The sequence below is a fragment of the Glycine soja genome, chromosome 1 (genome assembly GCF_004193775.1).
Source record: "Glycine soja cultivar W05 chromosome 1, ASM419377v2, whole genome shotgun sequence".
NCBI lineage: Eukaryota > Viridiplantae > Streptophyta > Magnoliopsida > Fabales > Fabaceae > Glycine > Glycine soja.
The window spans coordinates 48,450,724-48,471,410 of NC_041002.1; the positions used below are offsets into that span (position 1 = coordinate 48,450,724).

General features: G+C 33.0%; 1 protein-coding gene and 2 non-coding genes across 5 annotated transcripts; 1 reads left to right on the forward strand and 2 right to left on the reverse strand.

The window, feature by feature from the left end:
* Positions 1-12,741: 12,741 nt before the first annotated feature.
* LOC114417876 (growth-regulating factor 9-like) lies at positions 12,742-16,389 on the forward strand. Of its 3 annotated transcripts, XM_028382940.1 has the most exons (5): positions 12,742-13,045; positions 13,149-13,454; positions 13,870-14,166; positions 14,278-14,514; positions 15,825-16,389. In XM_028382940.1, exons 1-5 carry the CDS (start codon positions 12,997-12,999, stop codon positions 16,205-16,207), a joined length of 1,272 nt encoding a protein of 423 aa, XP_028238741.1. In that variant the 5' UTR covers positions 12,742-12,996; the 3' UTR covers positions 16,208-16,389. The 3 variants fall into 3 exon arrangements, with proteins under 3 accessions (XP_028238741.1, XP_028238726.1, XP_028238734.1); XM_028382925.1 differs by having other exon boundaries at positions 12,746-13,045; positions 13,870-14,514; XM_028382933.1 differs by having other exon boundaries at positions 12,747-13,045; positions 13,155-13,454; positions 13,870-14,514.
* On the reverse strand, positions 16,365-16,438 carry TRNAV-AAC. The gene has a single exon. It is a non-coding gene; the product is annotated as a tRNA-Val (tRNA).
* Positions 16,439-19,734: 3,296 nt separating this feature from the next.
* Positions 19,735-19,808, reverse strand: TRNAV-AAC. Its single transcript has one exon. It is a non-coding gene; the product is annotated as a tRNA-Val (tRNA).
* Between the last annotated feature and the right edge of the window lie 879 nt (positions 19,809-20,687).

The following is a 20,687-nucleotide window of genomic DNA, read 5'->3' on the forward strand; positions in this document are numbered from 1 at the left end:
CGAAAGCTATATCTTCGTTTGGAGATTATAATTTATAACCGAGTACATAGAGAAGTATTATCCTTCTAACACCACATAATTTACTTCATAATCAAAGGTTAACATGATTTGAAGTTAGACTACAAGGTTAAGGGCACAAACAGCTATAATTATATCAATTATTTGAAAAATATATTAAATAATTGTTGAAATTTCCTTAAAGTAAAATATATTAATTATAAAAGAAGAAGGCATTTCAATCACTAATTAAACAATAACATTTGAACTGGAAAAATGTCTTCAGACAATATTTTAATTTATTTCATTTTAAATAATAAAATTATTCCTTTTTATGTTACTGCTATTTTAAAAAATTAAAAATCGTAAATACAATAATGCATGTATTCAAACATTTTTAATTGTAAAAGTATTCTTTTTTTAAAATTAAAATATTCTATTTGTTTTATTTTTTGAATATAATATTTTTATTCTAAAAAAATATAATAAATAAATGTATAATAATCAATTAATGAATGTTTAATTATAAAAATATGATTTTATTTTAACTTTAATTATTTTTTAAATTAAAAATAAAATAATTTTTATTTTTAATATGATATTTTAAAATGGTAAATGTCATAAATATAATAAATTATTCACGAATTAAAACTCTTTAATATAAAACACTATTTTATTTTAAATTTAATTATTTTCAAAACTAAAAACCAAAAAAAGTAAAAAAAATGTTTTTTTATTTACATTTTACATATGATATTTATTAAAAAATATGATTCATAAATATAATAAATAAATTCAGAATAGAAAACAAATAAATGCACGAATTCAAATAGTAATTAATAATCAATAATTAAAATATAATATCTTTTTCTCAATTTATAATAATTAGAATTTGAAAAGTAAAGTATTTTTTTTAAGTCTGTGATACTATTAAAAACTCACTATATGTTAAATGCCTTGCTAATTAACATAATCTATTAAATTGAAAACAAAACAACTAAGTGATTAACCATAGATAATTAATATGTTAAAGTTAGAATTAAATCATTTGGATAGTACTCAAGTTTGATATTTGTTAGAAATAATTTTTTGACATATTTTACTTACCTCAAAATTGAACTCCAAATTAGTCAGATTTTTTTTTCTTTAATGGACTGGGATTAAGATAAAAAAATTAAAAATAAAATATTTCATTTATTTTATCTTTGTATATGATATCTCTTTTCCAAAAAATAAAATTTATAAATATAATAAATAAACGCATAATAACTAATAAATGAAAGCAAGAATTCATATATATAAACAAATATTAAAGTTATTAATGTCAATTATCCCTCTTTCTAATATGTAAGAATGAACAAAACTGAAAAATAAAATATGTTATAAAAAGTAAATTAAAAACTCATTATCTATTAAATGACTCAGTGATAGTGAATAAAAAAATTACTTTGATTTTCTTTACTTGATACAATTTTTTTAAGAATTAATTTGACTTTTTTAAATATGAATTAGCTATAATATTTTTTAAGAACTTATTTTATAATACGAATTTTTAATTCGACTTCTATATTATAAATATGAGATTTTATTTTCAAATGAGAGAAAATCTCCTATTTTACATTATTTTCCTTATAACGAATCATTTTACTCTTATTTAACAATTTATATATAAATTTTACTCTTATTTTACTCTTATTTAATTGTTTAAAATTCTAGTGTGTTAAGATTTCCGTCTTTTTCCCCACAAATCCCGTTTTTAATTTTTTAAATCAAAATTTCATTTTTCTTCTGAAATCTCAATTACCTGTACTCTCAAATTAATATTTTTAAACTGATCTTTAAATTTACCCTTCTCTCTCTAAGCTATTTATATTTTTACTTATTTAAGCTAATTATAAAAATACTCACTAATGCGCATAATACTTGCTAATAAGTCAATAAAGTTATTGCTAAATAGAGTAATAGATTTAAACCTTTATGCAAGGCAAAAGGCTTAAACTTTTTAAATAAACCAACATGTATATAATTTAAAACATGACAGTAAATTTTTGTTTTTGGTCAACTACAGTAAAATAATAATAATAATTCATCAACCTTTTCAAAATGATGCAAAACTTATTCTTTTGAAGTAGATAAGATTTTAAAATAACTTTTGCCTATCTTGTTACTTCCATAAGTTGCCTAATCTATTCTCATCCTTATTGGCATTGATTGAACATCAATGAAATGGCATGTGGGTGCTACACTTAATTTTCTGTATACTTTTTCTTTATGTTCTGATGGGGTTTTAGTTGCTACCTTGAAGAGTAGTGCTGGGAATGGGAACTTTTCTAGAAACACCATGCAAATATGCATGCCTCTATCGCGTTGCATTAAAAGTTTCGCTGCTTCAACAAGGATGTTGTGTGGTGCATAGTTACCATGCTTTTGACACCAGTTCTCTGCAACAAGTAGAAAAACAATCAAGTCAATAGTGAGGGCTAAATAGCTCCATATAATATGGCTCTAAATAATTTCAGGAAGAGTTTGAAACATGGAATGCTAAGCATTTTATGGAAAAAGTTATCATAGATAAGCATAAAATTCAGCTGAAGTTTAGAGGATTATAAGGTGGGGGAGGATAAGCTGAAAGATCAGAAGAAAATTTGACAAGAGGAGAGAATAATCCCAGAGGTAATTAGAGCCAAAATAACAGCGGACAGTGTCTCTGTCTTGACCAGTTGAGCAATTATCAGATTTCTTTTTGCAGCGAACAACAGCTCACTGCATCTAAAATGATTGCACCAGCTATGTTTAAAAAGAAACCATTACCAATGCTATTTGCATTATTAATGCCTTCTGGATGTCTCTGACTTGCCTTCCCAAAATGCATCGCCAAACTTTTGGTCAGATTGAACTGTTACGTTCAGCAACTTGTGCTTGCCAACGGATTCAATGTGCTGGCAGTCAATAGATCATGAGAAGCCAGAGTAAAAGAAGCTGCTGGGAGAAAAGGTGTTGCTTAAGCCGCAGGATCACCCACTGAAAACCTGTTATTGATAAAATTTATTGCATCCTCAATTCTTCAATAGTACTTTCTGTCTGTCTAAAAATTGGCATTGCCTGCATGGTTTTCATGAGACACTGTATTCACGGGGAAACACAATTATTACTTTCATTTTTAAAAGTTGTACTGTCAAAGACTCACAAAATTTATGCGGCACTCAGAGACACGTGTCAATCCTCTACGTCAGCCTTGTTACAGGAACGCGGACGCTTGGTCTTTAGCAGTCAAACTTCCTAATAAACAGGTTATCTCTAACCTAACTAATATTAAAATATATTTAAATATCTTATCTATTGGTAGATATTAAATTATTTATAATGTCACATTATCTCTCGGCTATTATCTATAAGGCTATAACAGCCCTTACAAACAAAGACCAACAATCACGTTCAAACTACTATAAATACAGGTTTCATCGAATACCTCTACACGACAGTCATATACGACTTGCTTACACACTTAGCACACGGCAACAAGTCGGTATCCCCCTTTCTCTCTTTCGCTCACACGAGCTTTATCAAGCATATACTTGCTTTATTTTCCTAACACACATCCTTACTTGAGCGTTTGAGTCATTTGTTTTGTTGGCTCCCCTCCTGTCAAAGGCACTTCTCCAAGCCAGCATGTGAAGTTCGGGACCCCACTCAGCCATGTCCACCCTAATGTGTCACGGATCCGGATTTTGGTAAGAACACAAAAACATATTAAGTTGTTCAAAAACAAAATTGTTACTGTAAAGTGTAAACAAGGCTATGTTATGGCTCACAAAAAATACATATAAGAACTTCATCCAATAATTTACTTGTACAACTTCAGCTATTATTTACTCATATTGTCACCATTCTTCTTCATATTAAAAGTCAATAATGAAAATTCCTGATTTTTCTAAGACACGTTTGAACAAACATATGCAAAGCAATAATATAAATCCCTAATTTTCCTGAATTCACACAATAACAATGATCCAGATCAAAACACAACCAATGATGTTTTTTTAAACAAAAAGGTTTAACACATTTTTCTTTGTGTTTTTCTCTTACAAGGAAAAAAAGTTATAGCAAACCATCAAAGTCGAACTTAAAGTCCCAGGGCACAAATTTTTAACTTGAAAATTGAGTACAATTCAATATATAAATGAAAAAAATTTCTTTCTTTAATGAATAAGATCAAGTTAGAAATCCATAGCTCATCAATACAAATTCCTCAATTATCTTAAGATTTGTTACACATGATACCACTCTCCTTCCCTCTCTCTGCTCTCTTTCAAAAATTTCATTTGCAATCCCAAAAACTTTGTCATTTTACAAATATTCTCAAACTCTGGATGTGACCTTTCCCCAGAGGAGAAACCATGCAACTATAAGGAAACAACATTAGAAACATCCACCCAACTAAATCCTACTTCCTTCTTTACTCCCCCCTCCTTCTCATCCCTCTTTGCACATCAGCAACTTTCTCCCACTTCCTTTTCTCAGCATACAAGTTTGCCATTAGCACATATGGACCTGAACTTGCAGGATCCATTTCTATCAACCTACCAACAACCTTCTTAGCCATTTTTATCTCCCACTTCCCTTTCTCAGCATACAAGTTTGCCATTAGCACATATGGACAAGAACTTGCAGGATCCATTTCTATCTCCCAGTTCCATTTCTCAGCATACAAGTTTGCCATTAGCACATATGGACTTGAACTTGCAGGATCCATTTCTATCAACCTACCAACAACCTTCTCAGCCATTTCCATATTCTCATGTAATCTATAAGACCCAAGCAAACTTTGCAACACTGACAATCCAAGGCCTCCTAGAATCTAGTGCACCAACTCTTCTACCTCATTTAGTTGTCCAACACAGCCCAACATGTCCACCATAATAGAATAATGCTCAGAGGTTGGCTTAATTGAATGTTTTTTTACCATAGAGTCAAAGACATCAACCATGCCTTTTCTACATCTTGCAACCAAAATAAAAAGGAAAGTGATGGAGTCTAGATTGATTCCTTACCTTTCCATTTCTGTATGCAAACTCATCACTGACTCAAAGTCTCCATGGTGGGCATAGGAAAATATTATGGTTGTCCAAGCAAACTGGGTTCGTTCAAGTGTCTTGTTGAACACTCTTTGAGATTCAATTATGTCTCCCCGCTTGCCATACATGTCAAGCAGAGCCCCTGAAACAATTGGATTAGTGCTTAAACCAAGTTTGCAAGTAAGAATGGCAACGTTGCCCATGGTTCAATGATATATCCTCAGCAGCAGCAATAACATTTAACACACTACCAAATGTGTATTGATTGGGCTTTATTTCCTTAACTGCAAAGGAAAAATGCAAGCAAAGCTTCTTTGTACAAGCCATTTTGAGCATACCCTAAAATTAATGCATTCCATGATACTGTTTCTCGACAGTTAAGCTCCTAAAAAATCTTGTTTGATTCTTGAATGCACTCAAACTTGGCATACATGGTAATCAAGCTATTAGAGACAGTTTGTTCTGACAAAAAGCAACTATGCATAACCCATCAATCTTTAGACCTTCTGTCACCAAATTCATGAGTGTTACAACATGTATTAATCCTATAAATGTAACATCATTTGGATACACGCCATCAATTCTCATTGCATTAAAGAGAGACACTACATCTTCGTCAATAGAAATCATTGTCATCTAAGACACTACGTTCCGATTACTAATGCAGTCAAAAACAACTTTTGCATCTTTAGGGACCTCACATTTTGAATAAGTTGACATCAAAACATTGCAAATTGAAACATGTGTTCCATATCCCACTTTCTGGGTCAAGCCATGTATCTGCCTCCCTAGCTCTAAGTTTTTCATATGACCACAAGCTGAAATTGCACTTGTAAGCAAAACATGGTCAATTAACATACATTGTCTTACGATGTTGACAAACAATAGAACTGCTTCCAACCTATAACATTCCCCCATTTGAGCATAACCTGAAATCATCGCATTCCACAAAACCAAATCTCTTTCAGGCATTTCATCAAACACTCTCCTAGCCTCATCTAACATACCCCACCTTGAATACATAGTTACAAGTGCATTCCCTATAAAACTTCACAACCAAATCCACATTTAACCACAAGAGAATGCAATTTCTATCCAAATAAAAACCCATGATCACCCTAACAAAATGCAAGAGTAGTAGTATATGTCACCGAAGCAAAAGTTATCCCACAAAAATGCATAGAACATGTGAAATTCAAAGCATCCACTGATAGGAACAAAGGACTAGTGGGCCTTGTTTTGAGGACAAGGAACCTCCTAATTACACTAAAGGGTAATTACTAAAAGTTCTTCTCTGCCATTTTCATTGATGCAAGTTTGTTTAAATACAAATTGTAGAGTGAATTCTAACAGAATCCTCCAATTTGAGACCACTGACAAAAGGAAAAATGTTCCCTAAACAACTAAAAAACTTCTAAAAACTTTTGGATTTTAGTTACTACAAATATCTTCCTTTTATTTATCTATATTTGTAATTCTGTATCAGCTAGACGTAGTGCTCCAAGTATGCCGACCTCTTGACATTTCTCTTCGGTCGTCCTGCATGGGCCTCATTCTTGTGTGTGTTGGCTTCTTCTATAGCAATCTCGGGCGGGATTGGTATGTTGTCATCTAGTATGTTCTAATTGCTATCAATACCCCCTGCTAACAAATCCACCTTGTCCTCAAGGTGGTAAATTTGGCAGAGCTTAATTTAGTCTTCCCAAGTAGTGTCTTCAGGAGGAAGACCATGCCATTGCACTAACACCATTCGCTTAGGGGGTACCACAGTATCATCCCACTTGGTAGAGAATAGCCATAGGTTCGACTACAGGTTTATTTTCAATTACGTGAGGGGGAAAAGGTTCTACATTAGGGACTATCGGACCATAATGAGGATGCAAGAAGGAAGAATGGAATACTGGGTGAATTCTGGCGTTATCCGACAACTGCAAGCGATAGGCAACCTTGCCAATACACTCAAAAATTTCAAATGGGCCAAAGAAGCGCTTGGTAAGCTTGTTATGTGCAATTCCAGTGATAGAAACTTGTCGATAGGGGCAGAGTTTAACATATACCCATTCTCCAACCTTGTCGTTTGGCATCCGCGTAGAACTTCATGTGTTCTTGCGCCTTGAGAAAATGACGATGGAGTAAGGCGTGAATTATATCACACATGAGTAACAGGGAATCCATAGCCTCATTAGTGGTGGGGCCAAAAATGTAGTGTGGGATGGATGGGGGAGGTTTTCCGTAAATGACCTCATAAGGAGTTACTCTGGTGCTCGAATGCATTGAAGTATTATAGGACCATTCAACTAGGGCCAGGAACTTGTGCTAGTTTGAAGGTCGAGAACGGGTGAAGGAGTCCAAATACTGTTTGACAACATAATTCATTATCTACATCTGACCATCGATTTAGGAATTGTAAGCAATACTCATCTGCAAAGAGGTACCACTTAGCTGGAACAATTCCCTCTAGAAGGAGCTGAGGAAGATAGGATCCCGGTCAAATATAATGATCCGAGGAAAGCCATGTAGTTTGCAGACAACATCAAGAAATAGAGTTGCGACCCTAAATGTTGTGTAATAGGAGGGAATGGCCCCAAAATGCACCCCCTTTGAAAAACGGTCAACGAGCACCATGATAACCGAAAATCCTTGGGAGTATGGGAGGTGGGTGATGAAATCGAGCGAAATGTCTTCCTATATCCTAGAAGGAATGGGTAAAGGTTGGAGAAGTCCAATGGGATGTTTGTTAACATGTTTAATCTGTTGACAGGTGCGGCACTAACGAACGAAAAGTCAAATGTCGCGGCAAACATGGTCCCAAGTGAAATGGGACGGAACCCGATGCAACATCTTAGCAATGCCCAGATGTCCACCAATGGGGGTGGTGTGAAATTCCATCAACAATGGGGTAATGAAAGGATTATCGAAATTTAGCCAAATACTTCCATTGCATAGAATCAGACCCTGGTGAATTTGGAAATTCGAGTGAGCTGACAGATTAGATTGGATAGACTCCAACTTCTCCTAAAAATTAGGTCTAGCTTGGAGGGCCTGCCTGAATTGGTCCATAAATTCGAAGTTGGGCAGAGACAAAATGAAGAATTGGGCTCGAGGGTCCGCATTTAGGTAGGAGAGAACGTCGACAGCCACATTGGAAGGACCACTTTTGTATTGAATCCAATAATCATAGTCCAACAACTTCGAGAGGTAATATTGTTACTCTAGAGTTTGAATATTCTGAGACATAAACTCCATTAAACTCCAGTGATTTGTAAGTGTGGTGAACTGGTGGCCTAGAAGGTATTGCCGCCATTTTCGAATGGCTATGGTCATGGCATGTAACTCTTGTATATAAGTTGAGGCACATTGCATGCAAGGGCTGAGCTTCTTATTGGAAAAAGCGATAGGATGGCCCTTTAGCATCAAAACGGCACCCATGGCACTCCCAGAAGAGCAGTCTCTAACACAAATGGGACGAAAAATTCTGAAAGGGCTAGGACTGGAGCTTCAGTCATGGCCCTTTTTAGATGCTCGAAGGCTCGCTGAGACCTTATTCTCGTGTGTGTTGGCTTCTTCTATAGCAATCTCGGGTGGGGCTGGTATGTAGTCATCTGGTATGTTCTAATTGCTATCTTCCACACTCTTCTCAAACCCCAAAATCATAGTATTCCAAGAAACTATGTCGGGATGACTCAAATTCTCAAACACAATCAAAGCCTTCCCAAAATTCCCAGACTTGCAATATATTTTCATGAGAGAATTCGACACCGTGACAAATGAGACAAACCCACTACACACCGCGAATCTGTGGATTTGACCCCTAGGTTTTGACTCTCCCTGACATGCCTGCAATGGTAACCTCGTCGACATTTTCAAGAGAATGCAACTGGAAATGGTTCTTGAATGTGGCAAGAGCTAGAAAGGCTGCGGTACAAACGGTTAAGCATGGAACAGTTAACTGAGGCAGCGTTTGTGTAGGGAATAAGGTTGAACAGGTGGTGTTCATGTTTGAGTGCGTGGAAGAATTTGGAGCCAAGTTCGAATAATAGTTGAAACATGACTATAGGCGAGAATAACGAGTCATAGTGGTCCCCACTATGCCCGAACCAGTTGGGTCTGGTTAAGGTTGAGATACAATACACTTGCAAATTATGACCCTAATTGTTCTTAGTGCAGCTCTAAAACTCAAAAAATCCTTGTTGTTCAAAATTAATAAAAAGTTAACCTAAAATGCCTCCATTTTTCTATTTATAATAATGAAAATTAAAACAACAACGTGGAGGTTAGCACGAGTTGTGTTGAGAGAAACATGGCCATCTTTGAGGAATATTGATGTTGATTCTAGTTTTGCCTTGGATCAACATGGGTTGTGCTATCAGTAGCATGACCATTCTCAGATTTGTGATGTTGAAATAAGATTTGTTTGCAAATCAACATGGCCTACAAGTACAACACGAGCATACTCTTTTGTTCCATTTGTGAAGAAGAAAAGATGTGGGTGGAGGGTTTCAAAAGGAATGACAGATTTGATTTGAATTTAGTTATAGTTTTAATTGTTCATATTAAAAGTTGATTGCTCAAAACTCATAACTTCAATAGTTATAGTTTTAATTGTTCTTCAAATTTAGGGGTTAGAGGTGGTGGTTGTTTGCTTAAGGTGCGATGGTGATGGTGGTTAAGGTATTATGCCTAATTCTTATATTTTTTATTAGCTTAATTATTAATTTGGTTCCCAAATTATTTTAAAAGGTTCAATTTGGTTCATTTTTAAAAAAAAAATTACGTCAATGTGTTCCTTTCTGTTCAATTAAGCTGATGCTATTAAGATTACGAATAATGACAATTTTTATATTTTAAAAAATACAACAATTTGCCATTTCTTCATCTTCTTCACAATGTCGTGGAGGACAACCACCATGCAGGCACTTCATCACAACCATGCACCATCGGTCAGAGCCGGAGTTCCAACCCATCACCACCATAACCCTCTTTTTTCTTCTTCCCTTCTTCACCAACAACCAAAACCCCGCTTCCTTCTTGTCGTCAGGGATATCATGGAGGTGCTCCTTTCCTCTTCCTCGCCTAAGTTATAGTCTAATTTTTTCGAAATGCAAACCCCCGCCAACGAAATCAATAGATCATGGTAGATTGGATAAAGATGGGGAAAAATGTTACAAAGAAATCAAAACCAAATATGGGTTTATAGATATGAGAAAATAAAACAAAGATTTGGAAAATAATGAGTAGGGAAGGAGGAGAGAAGAGGGAGGATGACAAATAAAGTACAAGAAATTTAATGTTTCTTGTAAATATTTTTAAAAAAATTACAAATAAAATTTTCAACTTTTTGATTAAATAATAGATGGAAGTATAAATTTCATAAAAAAACTAAAAATTGAAGAGTGATATTAATAAATTATGAAAAATATTTTAATATCACAAAGCACATTTTTTGTGCTCTCTCTTCCTTGATACAAAACGAAAACATAATTAATTAATAAAATAGTTAATGTTTGAAAAATATTATCAAAAGTTTAAAATTACCTATAAAAAGTGAGATTAATTATCATAATTATTATGTTTAATTTATAGATATTATAACCTTAATTATCTTATCCCCTGCAAAATATTTTTCATGCTTTGTCACAATGGATCCCATTACAATACTCGTCGCATAAAAACTCATAATCTTTAAAGAGTATTACAGTTGTGTGATTGTACAATTAATAGCTCACAACTTAATGTCATTACTTGACACTTCACAATAACATGTATAATCACATTAACGAACGTATTAATCCCACACTTCTTCACAACACACCCCAAAATGTGCTTTGTGATAAAAAATTAACCATAATAAAGGCATTGTACATAAAAAATTAAAACGCACAAAACACCCCAAAATTAACCATAATTTGATCCTCTAAGGATATCTACACATGTTTACTCTAACCCCAATTGCGATAAACTCATCATTTATCTATAAGTGGGCTCACATGTGTAGTCCAAAAAAAATAAAGGCATCTCTAGTGATTCCTTAAGATTCCTAAAGCTTTTTCTCTAGTTGTTTTGCTAGGTTTTCCAAGTGTTAAAGAGAAGGAGAAGGGATTGAAGTTTCAATTTCACTATCTCTGTGCGAGGGGAACTTCTATCTCTACAATAATTATTTCGTAAATCCCAACGGTGAGAATATGAAAAATTGAGTTCCGAAGGTGATGCAAAAATTTCAGGATGATCCAACGGTTAAAAAGTTTGGGATCATAATTTTACTAAGATAGGTTTGGGTGTATGCGGAAAAAGATAGAGTTTTGGGAAATGAAGAATGAAAAACAAATTTGATATGAAAACTCACATAATGTCTCTATTTATAACTAGGGTACTCTGAATCTGTTATTTACTCTATTTTTATTTTATTTTATTATTTTATAAAAATTAACTTTATTTTACTATTTCATTAAATGAATAATCAATTAAAACATCCTTTTATTTTCTAAAACATCATTTACTTTATTTATTTTTTAATACTATGAAAATATTATTTTAATTAACAAAAATCATTCTCTCTCATTTATTTAATTTCTAAAAACTTTATTAATTTTTAAATAAAACTCTTATTATTTATTTTACGAAAAATGAGGTGTTACACTAGACATATTGAACTTACACATAACTATGTGAAAAAGTTCTAATTACAAATGGAGTAATATTCTTAGTATTTATAAGAACATAGAAAAATCTTGCATATCCTTTAATGTAGAATTGACAAGTAATATTGTGTGTAAAACATCATTAGAGATGAGACTTAAACATATACTTAATTAATCACCAACAATGAAAACCATTAAGTCTTTGAGTTCTATGATAAAAGCAGGGTTGCAAGTACTTGACATCCCTAGGGATTAAAAGTAGTTGGACCATAAAGGAAATAAAAGTGGAAGGTTGAATAATTTGTTTTTAATGGACTTATAGGCTATAACATATATGTGCTGAAGTGTTTATTATGAGACACTTATAAAGTCCACCTATATGAAAGTGAATGAAAAGAATACTTGACAAAGACTTATTAAATTGTCATTTTTATAATTCATTCAATTACATCAAAATGGTATGTGTAAGTTATAATAGTTAGTTCTAATGATTATTTGATTAAAAAAAATTTTGGATGAGTCAAACCCATAACTTACTAAATAAATGTTCAAGTTGTGAAATACTTTTTATACGTGATTTTTAAAATAACGATGAAATTTGAATATATTTTGAAAATGGTAAAAAATTATAAGAGATTTCCAAAATTAAAGTATGTTACTATTTTTATCAAGGGTTAAATGCGACTATTCAGAAAGAGTGATAAGATATCTCTCCTTGAAATGTAAATTCTTTTTGCAAAAAAAAAAATGAGATGATGGCCAAATACGTTAGATCTTGTTGACTAAAAAGAACAATTCCTTTGTCTACATCTATAATGAGTATAATCATCTTACTCTATTAGAATAAGATTACCTCTTAGAGAAAACGTTGTTCTCTACCAAAATAAATATATTGTTGGTAAAAGAATGGATAGTGGAGTGGTCACGCGCCTAACAATGTTGAACAGTCTAGTGTACAAACAACGTAAGGTTCATTTTGTTTGTCTGAACGTGACTGCTGCACAGTCTTGCAACGTAATAAGCTGTTTGTCAGAAACTTCTGACACCACTCTCTCTCTCTCTCTCTCTCTCTCTCCACATTTTGCATCTTACAATAGAAGTAAATGGAGGCAGCAGCAGAAGCACTTCCGTGCCGAGCTTACCCTTTCTGAATCCCCTTTTAACAGTTTTTTATTATTCACACGGAAAAAAAGTAAGAAAAGAAGCTTTTTTCCCCCTTGATCATCACTATCAGATACAGACCCTCTAGAGAAAAAGGAAAAAAAAGCCTTCATGTGAATGTGACAATGGAAGCTAAGCCTCTTCGAACTGTTCCCTCTTCACACAACACTTCTGGTTTCTCTTCCACTCTCTCCCCTTTTGCCCATCATCACATTCTTCTTCATTAGCACCTTTTTATTATTTTTTTTCTTGTTCTTATGTTTGTGTCTTTTTTGAGGGGTAGGAGGTGGACCCCAGAAGAAGATTGACATGGGACACAAGATGGTAGGTGATGTTGGTGTTGTTGTTGTTGATGAAAGAAAGAGGGTTGTTGTGGTCAAGGAAGAGAAAGAGAACACTTCTTCCTACAGTGTTGAACTTCATCTCGGGGTTGATGCTTCTCATTCTGCTCCACAAGAAATAAACCATGTGATCACGGAAGCTCAGAGGCGTGAGCTTCACCATCAAGTTTTCATCTTCAACCATTTGGCATATAATCTTCCTCCTCCTTATCACCTTGTGCAATTCCCGAGCAACATGTCAGGTTTGTAATAAATAACCTTTGATCAACTGATCATACCCTTTTCTATGTTTATTTTTATGTATAATAAAGTTTTACTTTTTTTTTTTTGTTTAAAACTAAGTTGTGGTGTTGTTTAATTTTTATTATAGGATGAGTCAGTGTCATGTTTGATTCTATCTTGGAATGAATTAGTACTTGTTTCTTTTGGAGTTAATTGTTGGATAAGTTTTGTTTTGTTTGGTTCGAACTTCCAAGATTTGGGCAAATGCTTGCTAGTGGATTTAATTTAGTGTAAGGATTCATTTTGTGATTTTGAAATGTTCAAAGGTAAGCCTATATTCAAATCTTTTTTATGCTAAAAGGTTGTGTTTGTTTATGTAATTGTGAGGTAATGATGAGCTTGTTTTTAATTTTTGTTCATTTCTTTTGGTTACAGAATACAGTTTCCTGGGTTTTGATCATGGGAGTATGGTGGATCCAGAGCCTCATAGGTGTAGAAGAACTGATGGAAAGAAATGGAGGTGTGGTAAGAATGTGGTGCCTAACCAGAAGTACTGTGAAAGACACATGCATAGAGGTCGAAATCGTTCAAGAAAGCCTGTGGAAACATCTCAAATTAACTCTCATCTGGCAACAAAGCCATCTAGCAAGTCACACAACAAACCCGCCTCAAGGACACAATTTGAAATTTCAAATCCAAACCTTATGGCCATTCGACATAGTGACACATCAAGTACCCCATCAAGGAGTCTCAGTGTTGCCAATTGCTCTTCTGCTAATAATAGGTGGAAAAATAGTGCAAGTTATGCTGACTACCTCACATCGTTTTCTTCTGCGTCTGCAGTGTCCCCTGGATCCACTCTTGCCACTCCAGTTGCTCCTAAGATGGCCACCTTCAGCAGTGTGACATCCATTGCTTCAGATAGAGGAAGTTGCCTAAATATATGCCAGAAAGATAACAAGTCCAAGAGCTGTATCAGCAACAACATCAGTGTTAAAAGTGGTGGGAAAGGAAGAATTGTTGGTGACACTAATGGCATTTCTACTGGAATAGGCTTCTCCCCAACGAGTGTTCTTCAAGGTAATTTTGGTGGGGTTGCAACTTGCAACAATTTCTGTATTTTTCAATATATTTTGTAGGACTAGAGGATTACAGAATACGGACAGATACCATTTCTTCCCCCACACCGCCAGAACAACAAACCCAAATCCAATCAAACCTTTTTTTCCTTTAGTGGGGTCAGTGACATGACAATGTCATATAATATTTCACTTGATCATGGAGCCTCATGTTGCTCAAATGTTTCTTAATAGTCTCACATGGTCCTACCAATCCCTACAAATACGAAGGAGAATCAATAGCATCATAGCAAGTATGTTCTGTCTTGTTTGTTATCTTGCTTGTTCTGTGGGGTCTAATTCAAATTTCAGAATCTCATGTCATGGTTATGGTCTTTAAGTGCACTCTAATAGTTGTGTGCTCAATTAGTCTAGATGGACTTCTCCAAATCCCACTCCTAACTTTACCTGCACATAGCACACCCCCATAGATACTGGTCTTTTTGCATAGAATTAAGTGTTCCTCAGAATACACTTATTTTTTTTTCATGCCCCTGTGACATTTTGTTATATTGTTTGAGAATATTAGTCTTTTGATCATGTTAAGATACAAGTTCAAAGAAGCTATCTTCTCTAGTTTCAATCACTTGTTGGGAGAAGATGCAAACCAAACATTAGTTCTTGAGTAGAGTTATGCAAAAGATACATCAAGTGATTTGTGGATGTTAACATTCCATTTTTAGAGTAATAAGGATGAGTACTATTTTCTGTCAGAAACTTCATCAGCAGCATAAATATAGAAAGCATGTGAATGATTGCATTTACATATATTATTAAATTGATATTAAAGAAAAAGACAGGTTATCCCTGCTAAAAGACTTGATTGTGGTGAAAAATGCTTTTACTCCTTCCCATCCCAATCCGAGGGATATATATAACTAGAACAATCTCATTTTAAGAATGTGAGCATTATAAATTTCGATCATATCAAGATTAAAAGTTAGTTAGTAGTCACATGACTACTTAAAAAGGTATTGTGCATTTATCTTTCAATCTCAAACATTCAAATATGATTTAATAGTAAATAATTATTGTTCTTATTTCTCATATTAATCATTAGTAACTTCCTCCCTATACATGTTATAATTCAGTACTTCCCTGGACTTGTACTTTCTGTGACTATTTCAGAAATTACATCTCTCATTTCAGAAAAAAAAATGCTAAGCTTGTGCAACTCTTGTGTGCTGATGTTATTAATAACTATAAAGGGAAAACTTTTTAACAGAAAGTTGATAGAACATTCTTGTTTTTTTTTTTTTGCTGCAATTTCAGTTTCTGGTTGCAACCCTTCATACCTGAATGACAGAACCAACATAGAATCTGCATCCGGTAGGTGCCGGAGAACAGATGGTAAGAAGTGGCAATGCAAGAGTGCTGTTCTTCCGGGTCAGAAGTACTGTGCCACACACATGCACAGAGGTGCTAAAAAGCGGCTCACAAGCCATGAACCGGCAGTTACCATTGCGCGGTTGCCTAACTCTTCAGTCACAACCAAAATGCAGAAAGCGCATTGTGCAATTCCAAACACAAATCTTTCCATGTCAGTCCCAGCAAGTGAACCATTCATACAATGTAATGAGAAAAGTCAAAGTACCAGTGACACTGATACCACCATCAGTGACACCTTGAATGAGTGTAGCTATGCTTCTTTCTGAGAAGCACTTATGTGTTTTGTTTTAACTTGTAACATTTGAGGTCTCAGTTATGTGTGGACTGAACAATGATCTCCATGAAGAAAAGATTAACCATGTGTTTGTTTTTAATCATGTCATCCTCACAATGTGAAGTAAAGTGGAAAAAAATATAACAAATTGGGGTCACCCGGACTTGAACCAGAGACCTTCAGTGTGTTAGACTGACATGATAACCAACTACACCACGCCACCACATGGTGTTGCTGCTACATTTCTTTTTGCAGTTTTGAATAGAGTGAATAAAAAATTTTAGCTTTTGAAATTATATTGTATTGGCAAATTGGTTTCCAAAAGTAAATAATTGATTAAAATGTCCCTAAAATTAATAAATGTCAGTCACGTGATATGTTATGTGCTCCAGTCCTGTGTCATCCATGTGGGTACTTAGGGTAAAAATCAAATTTTCCCTTTAGTAGAAGCCTTAGCCATCATTCTTCTTTTTCCATCGAAGACCCGTTGTAGTTTGCAGCTTCCAAGTAAGGTTGCATGGTTCAAAACCAAATATCTAGATATTGAAATATTTTTCTTCTATATTTTTAGTATGAATCAATAGATCAGTTGCAATTACTTGTATTTAAATGAAGTGAAACATTAAGGGAGTTGAACTCAATGGATTAAATAGTATCCATGAGTTGTTATAAATTTAATATGTAAGTTTAATTCTTATGGATAAAAAAATGAAATAGAAAGGGCTGACTAATTAAATTAATTGGGTCTTTTTTTTAAAAAATGAAATAGAAAGGACTGACTAATTAAATTAATTGGGTCTTTTTTTCAATATATATAGTTTGTGTTATGTTCACTTAATGCATAGGTTAGCGAGTTAGTCCACATACCGAATGAAAAAAAATGATTGGAATATCTGAAAAATTATAAAAAAAAAGTATTAAAAATTGAAAAATGATTAAGACTAATGAATATAACATTAAACATTTAATAACTATTCATGTATAAAAAAAATTAAACAATAAACTATGATTCTTTTTTAAAAAAAATTATTTAGCAAGACTGTCCAATAACTGAGAATCTCATGTATATAACTTATGAGTTAAATAGATACTAGTATGTGTGTTAAATAGACAGTCTAGAGACCCACGCTTCCATAACGAGTTCAAGAAGTATGAATAAACAAGTACACTTTCATAAGCATCCAATTTTTCTCACTCCAAAGAACCTTGACATGTTCCTTTTTGAATCTATTTTTCCTTAACAGAATGTACAGAATACAATTCTTGCTTTTGAAGACCATTACTGATGATCTCTGCTATGTTATTTCACTTTCTTTTTGGTGTTGAGCTCGTATCCACTCTTCAGCCTAGTGGGGTCAGAGACATGACTCTGGCATGTCATGTCATGTTTCACTTGATCATGAAGCCTCATGTTGCTCAAATGAGTTTTCATAGTCTCCAATGGTCCTTTCAATTCCTACAAGCACAAAGGCCAATCACTAGCATCATAGCAAGTATGGTCTGTCTTGTTTGCTGCCATGCTTATTCTGTGGGAGCCTACTTCAAATTTCAGAATCTCATATGTCATTGATATGGTCTTTAAGTGCACTCTAATATTTGTGTGCTCAATTAGTCTGGATGGACTTCTCCAAATCTCACTCCTAACTTTACATGCACATAACACATTGTCATAGGTGCAGGTCTTTTTGCAATAATCAAGGGATAAATATAATTTTAGTCGCTCATTTGAATGTTTTGTTTTAGCTTGATCTCTTATGTCCTTTAAAGAGACTAAAATGATGCTCTCATCAAGTTAGCTATCATGGTAACCAAATTAGTGTAGAAAAATGATGGAACAACCGACTTACTCAAACAAACTAAAGACTCAACTTGAAACAAAATTTTTGGCTAGGGACCAAAATTGTATTTTTCTAAAAGTCTGTTTCAAAACAAGGCTAAAAGAGTTCTTGAGAGCTTCTCTACTTGAAAAAGCTTCATGTTTCTAGTACGAAGCTTTTAAAAACTCTTCCAAGTGTTGCACAAGAATGCACCCTTGTTTTTTGCGTGCACCCTTGGCATTTTCCTATACTATTTGAGAACATCTGTTTTGATTATTTTAAAATTCAATTCCATTGATGCCAATTTCTCTGGTTTGATTGGGAGAAGATGCAAACTAAACATTAGTTCTTGAGTAGAGTTATGCAAAAGACACAATGAGAGATTTGCAGTACTTTCAATATTGGCTTCGCCCAGACTCGAACCATAGAACCAACTACACCACAAAACCATTTGATGTAAAAGCACCATATGCTTTTTGTAGTTTAAATATTTTGACTAATATAATATGCTAGCATTTTCTTGGATAAATAAAATAGGTACTGTACAACATAGCAGCAACGATAAGCGAGAAGTATACCGTAATAGAAATATTTTACGTTAACCATCAAACTCTTTTAGAATACACTAGTTTTTATTTCCATGAGCATCCATACAAAATCAGTGACAATTGACAATCATAGGTCCCTTAATTCTGGAATCAACTCTATCAATTTTTATGGATAATCATAGGAGAACGCGACAAATATAAGAATTAAACGCCCAAAGAGCATTTTATGTACAGGTGTTTTATAAGTTTTTATCATTGGAACATATAATTTGACAGTGTGTTAGTTAAGTAATTTTTTCTATAAATAATTATTACTTAATTCCTTTTTCAGTTAGAGAATCATTTTTCAATAACATAATTTAATGTGTCTTAAGTTAAACACTTTTATTCTACCAACTTTAATATTTGTGTAAAAATTTTCAGTCTATGATATTATAGGATTCAAAATTTAAGATAAAAAAACTCATTTAAGTAATTATGCATTATAAATTCTCTTAAAAGGTATGTATTTATTCAATATAATTCCAAAATACTTAAGTGTTAAAGGATGTGACTCCTCTTGTCTCCTTCTTAGATGTTGATTATGGGAATATCATCATAAAGCATGACAATCCAATGGTCATTAGGGTTGTCATAGCAAATGTTGATGTAAGGGAAAGCTTGATCAATTGTACCATTAGACTTTTTAATCAAATGGAGATTATAAGAATGAGTTCTTCTTACCATACAACAATTATCAAGTAGGATTGTTTAGTGATTTTTTTTTAACTCTTGGACTTGTGGTCTTTGATTCTCTTGTGAAATTTTAAGATATTTTTATAAATTTCAATCATTTGAGTTAATTATGTGATTAATTTTTTAGTTCAACTTACTCATACTTAAAGATTTTTTTGTTTCTACTCAATGTTATATTATGTGGAAATTGAACCAAAATTTTCTTTCATAAATTTAACATGTGTTATCTATAGAATTATTTTCATTGAATGAGTATTTTGGGAAAAAAATGAAATCTTGAATTTTTATTTTATATTTGTGTAGCAATGCTGGCAGATTTAGTTTATGGTATGCTCGTGAATTACCTTCGTGCCCTGCATATACTTTGAATAGATACTATCAGAGGTAACGGTAAATGAAAATAAATTGTGAAAATGATGTGGCGTCGCCCGGACTCGAACCGGAGACCTTCAGTGTGTTAGACTGACGTGATAACCAACTACACCACGACACCGCTTACGTTAAATCTATTCTGCTTTCATTACTTATTTACAGTATGAAGTATGCACATATTTTTCTTACTTGATAAATGCATAATATTAACTATTAAGTTTTATTCAGTTGCATACCGTGGAATACCACACCACTAAATGTGTGAAATACAATATAATATTTATAGTACATAAGCAATTGTACTATTATGCATGAATATCCATACAAAATTAGCCACAATTATATATTATATATTATTATCACTATAACAAAGCATTACTTTAAATGAGTATTATATCAATCAAAAATTCATTAGTCTGAGCAGTCCTAAGTCAATCTTTTTAAATAAGGTATTATATTCGAGTTTTACAAATAAAAAAATATTATTAAAAAAAACTTTATTAAAGATAGTTACTTAAGTTCTTCGATAAAGATTATTCATCAACAAAATTAATGAATACTCCGCATCAATATCATAATAAAAAAAAAAGTATTACATCAATTTTTAAAGTATGATTAATTTAGTTCTACAATATGGTTAATTCTAGTATATGCAGAGTAAAATCCTCACTTTAAGAATGTTGTCTTTTTATTTACTAGTGCTATTTTTGAAAAAAATAAAAAAGTAGTTAATAAATAATTGAGGAATATTTTTGGTGCACACCAGAATTTTTTTTTTTTTAAGAAAAGACCCTTCATTCTATTATATCTCTGTCTTCTCATAAAACAAAAGCTTCATTTATCTCTTTATTTTTTCCTATTAATTAACATGGTTCTATCTTCCCTCTTTATTGCCCTATTATCACATGATTGAATTTCTTCTGTTTTTCTTTTCTTTCTCTAGGTAAACACCTTACATTTTGCTATTGAGGATTTAAAAAGAAATAGTAAATAAAATCTA

Coding starts and splice junctions, on each gene's coding strand:
- LOC114417876 (XM_028382925.1), top strand. CDS start 12,997: ATGGAAGCTAAGCCTCTTCGAACTGTTCCCTCTTCACACAACACTTCT. Junction 13,455..13,869: donor ATTCCCGAGCAACATGTCAG/GTTTGTAATAAA, acceptor TTTTGGTTACAG/AATACAGTTTCCTGGGTTTT. Junction 14,515..15,824: donor CCCAACGAGTGTTCTTCAAG/GTAATTTTGGTG, acceptor CTGCAATTTCAG/TTTCTGGTTGCAACCCTTCA.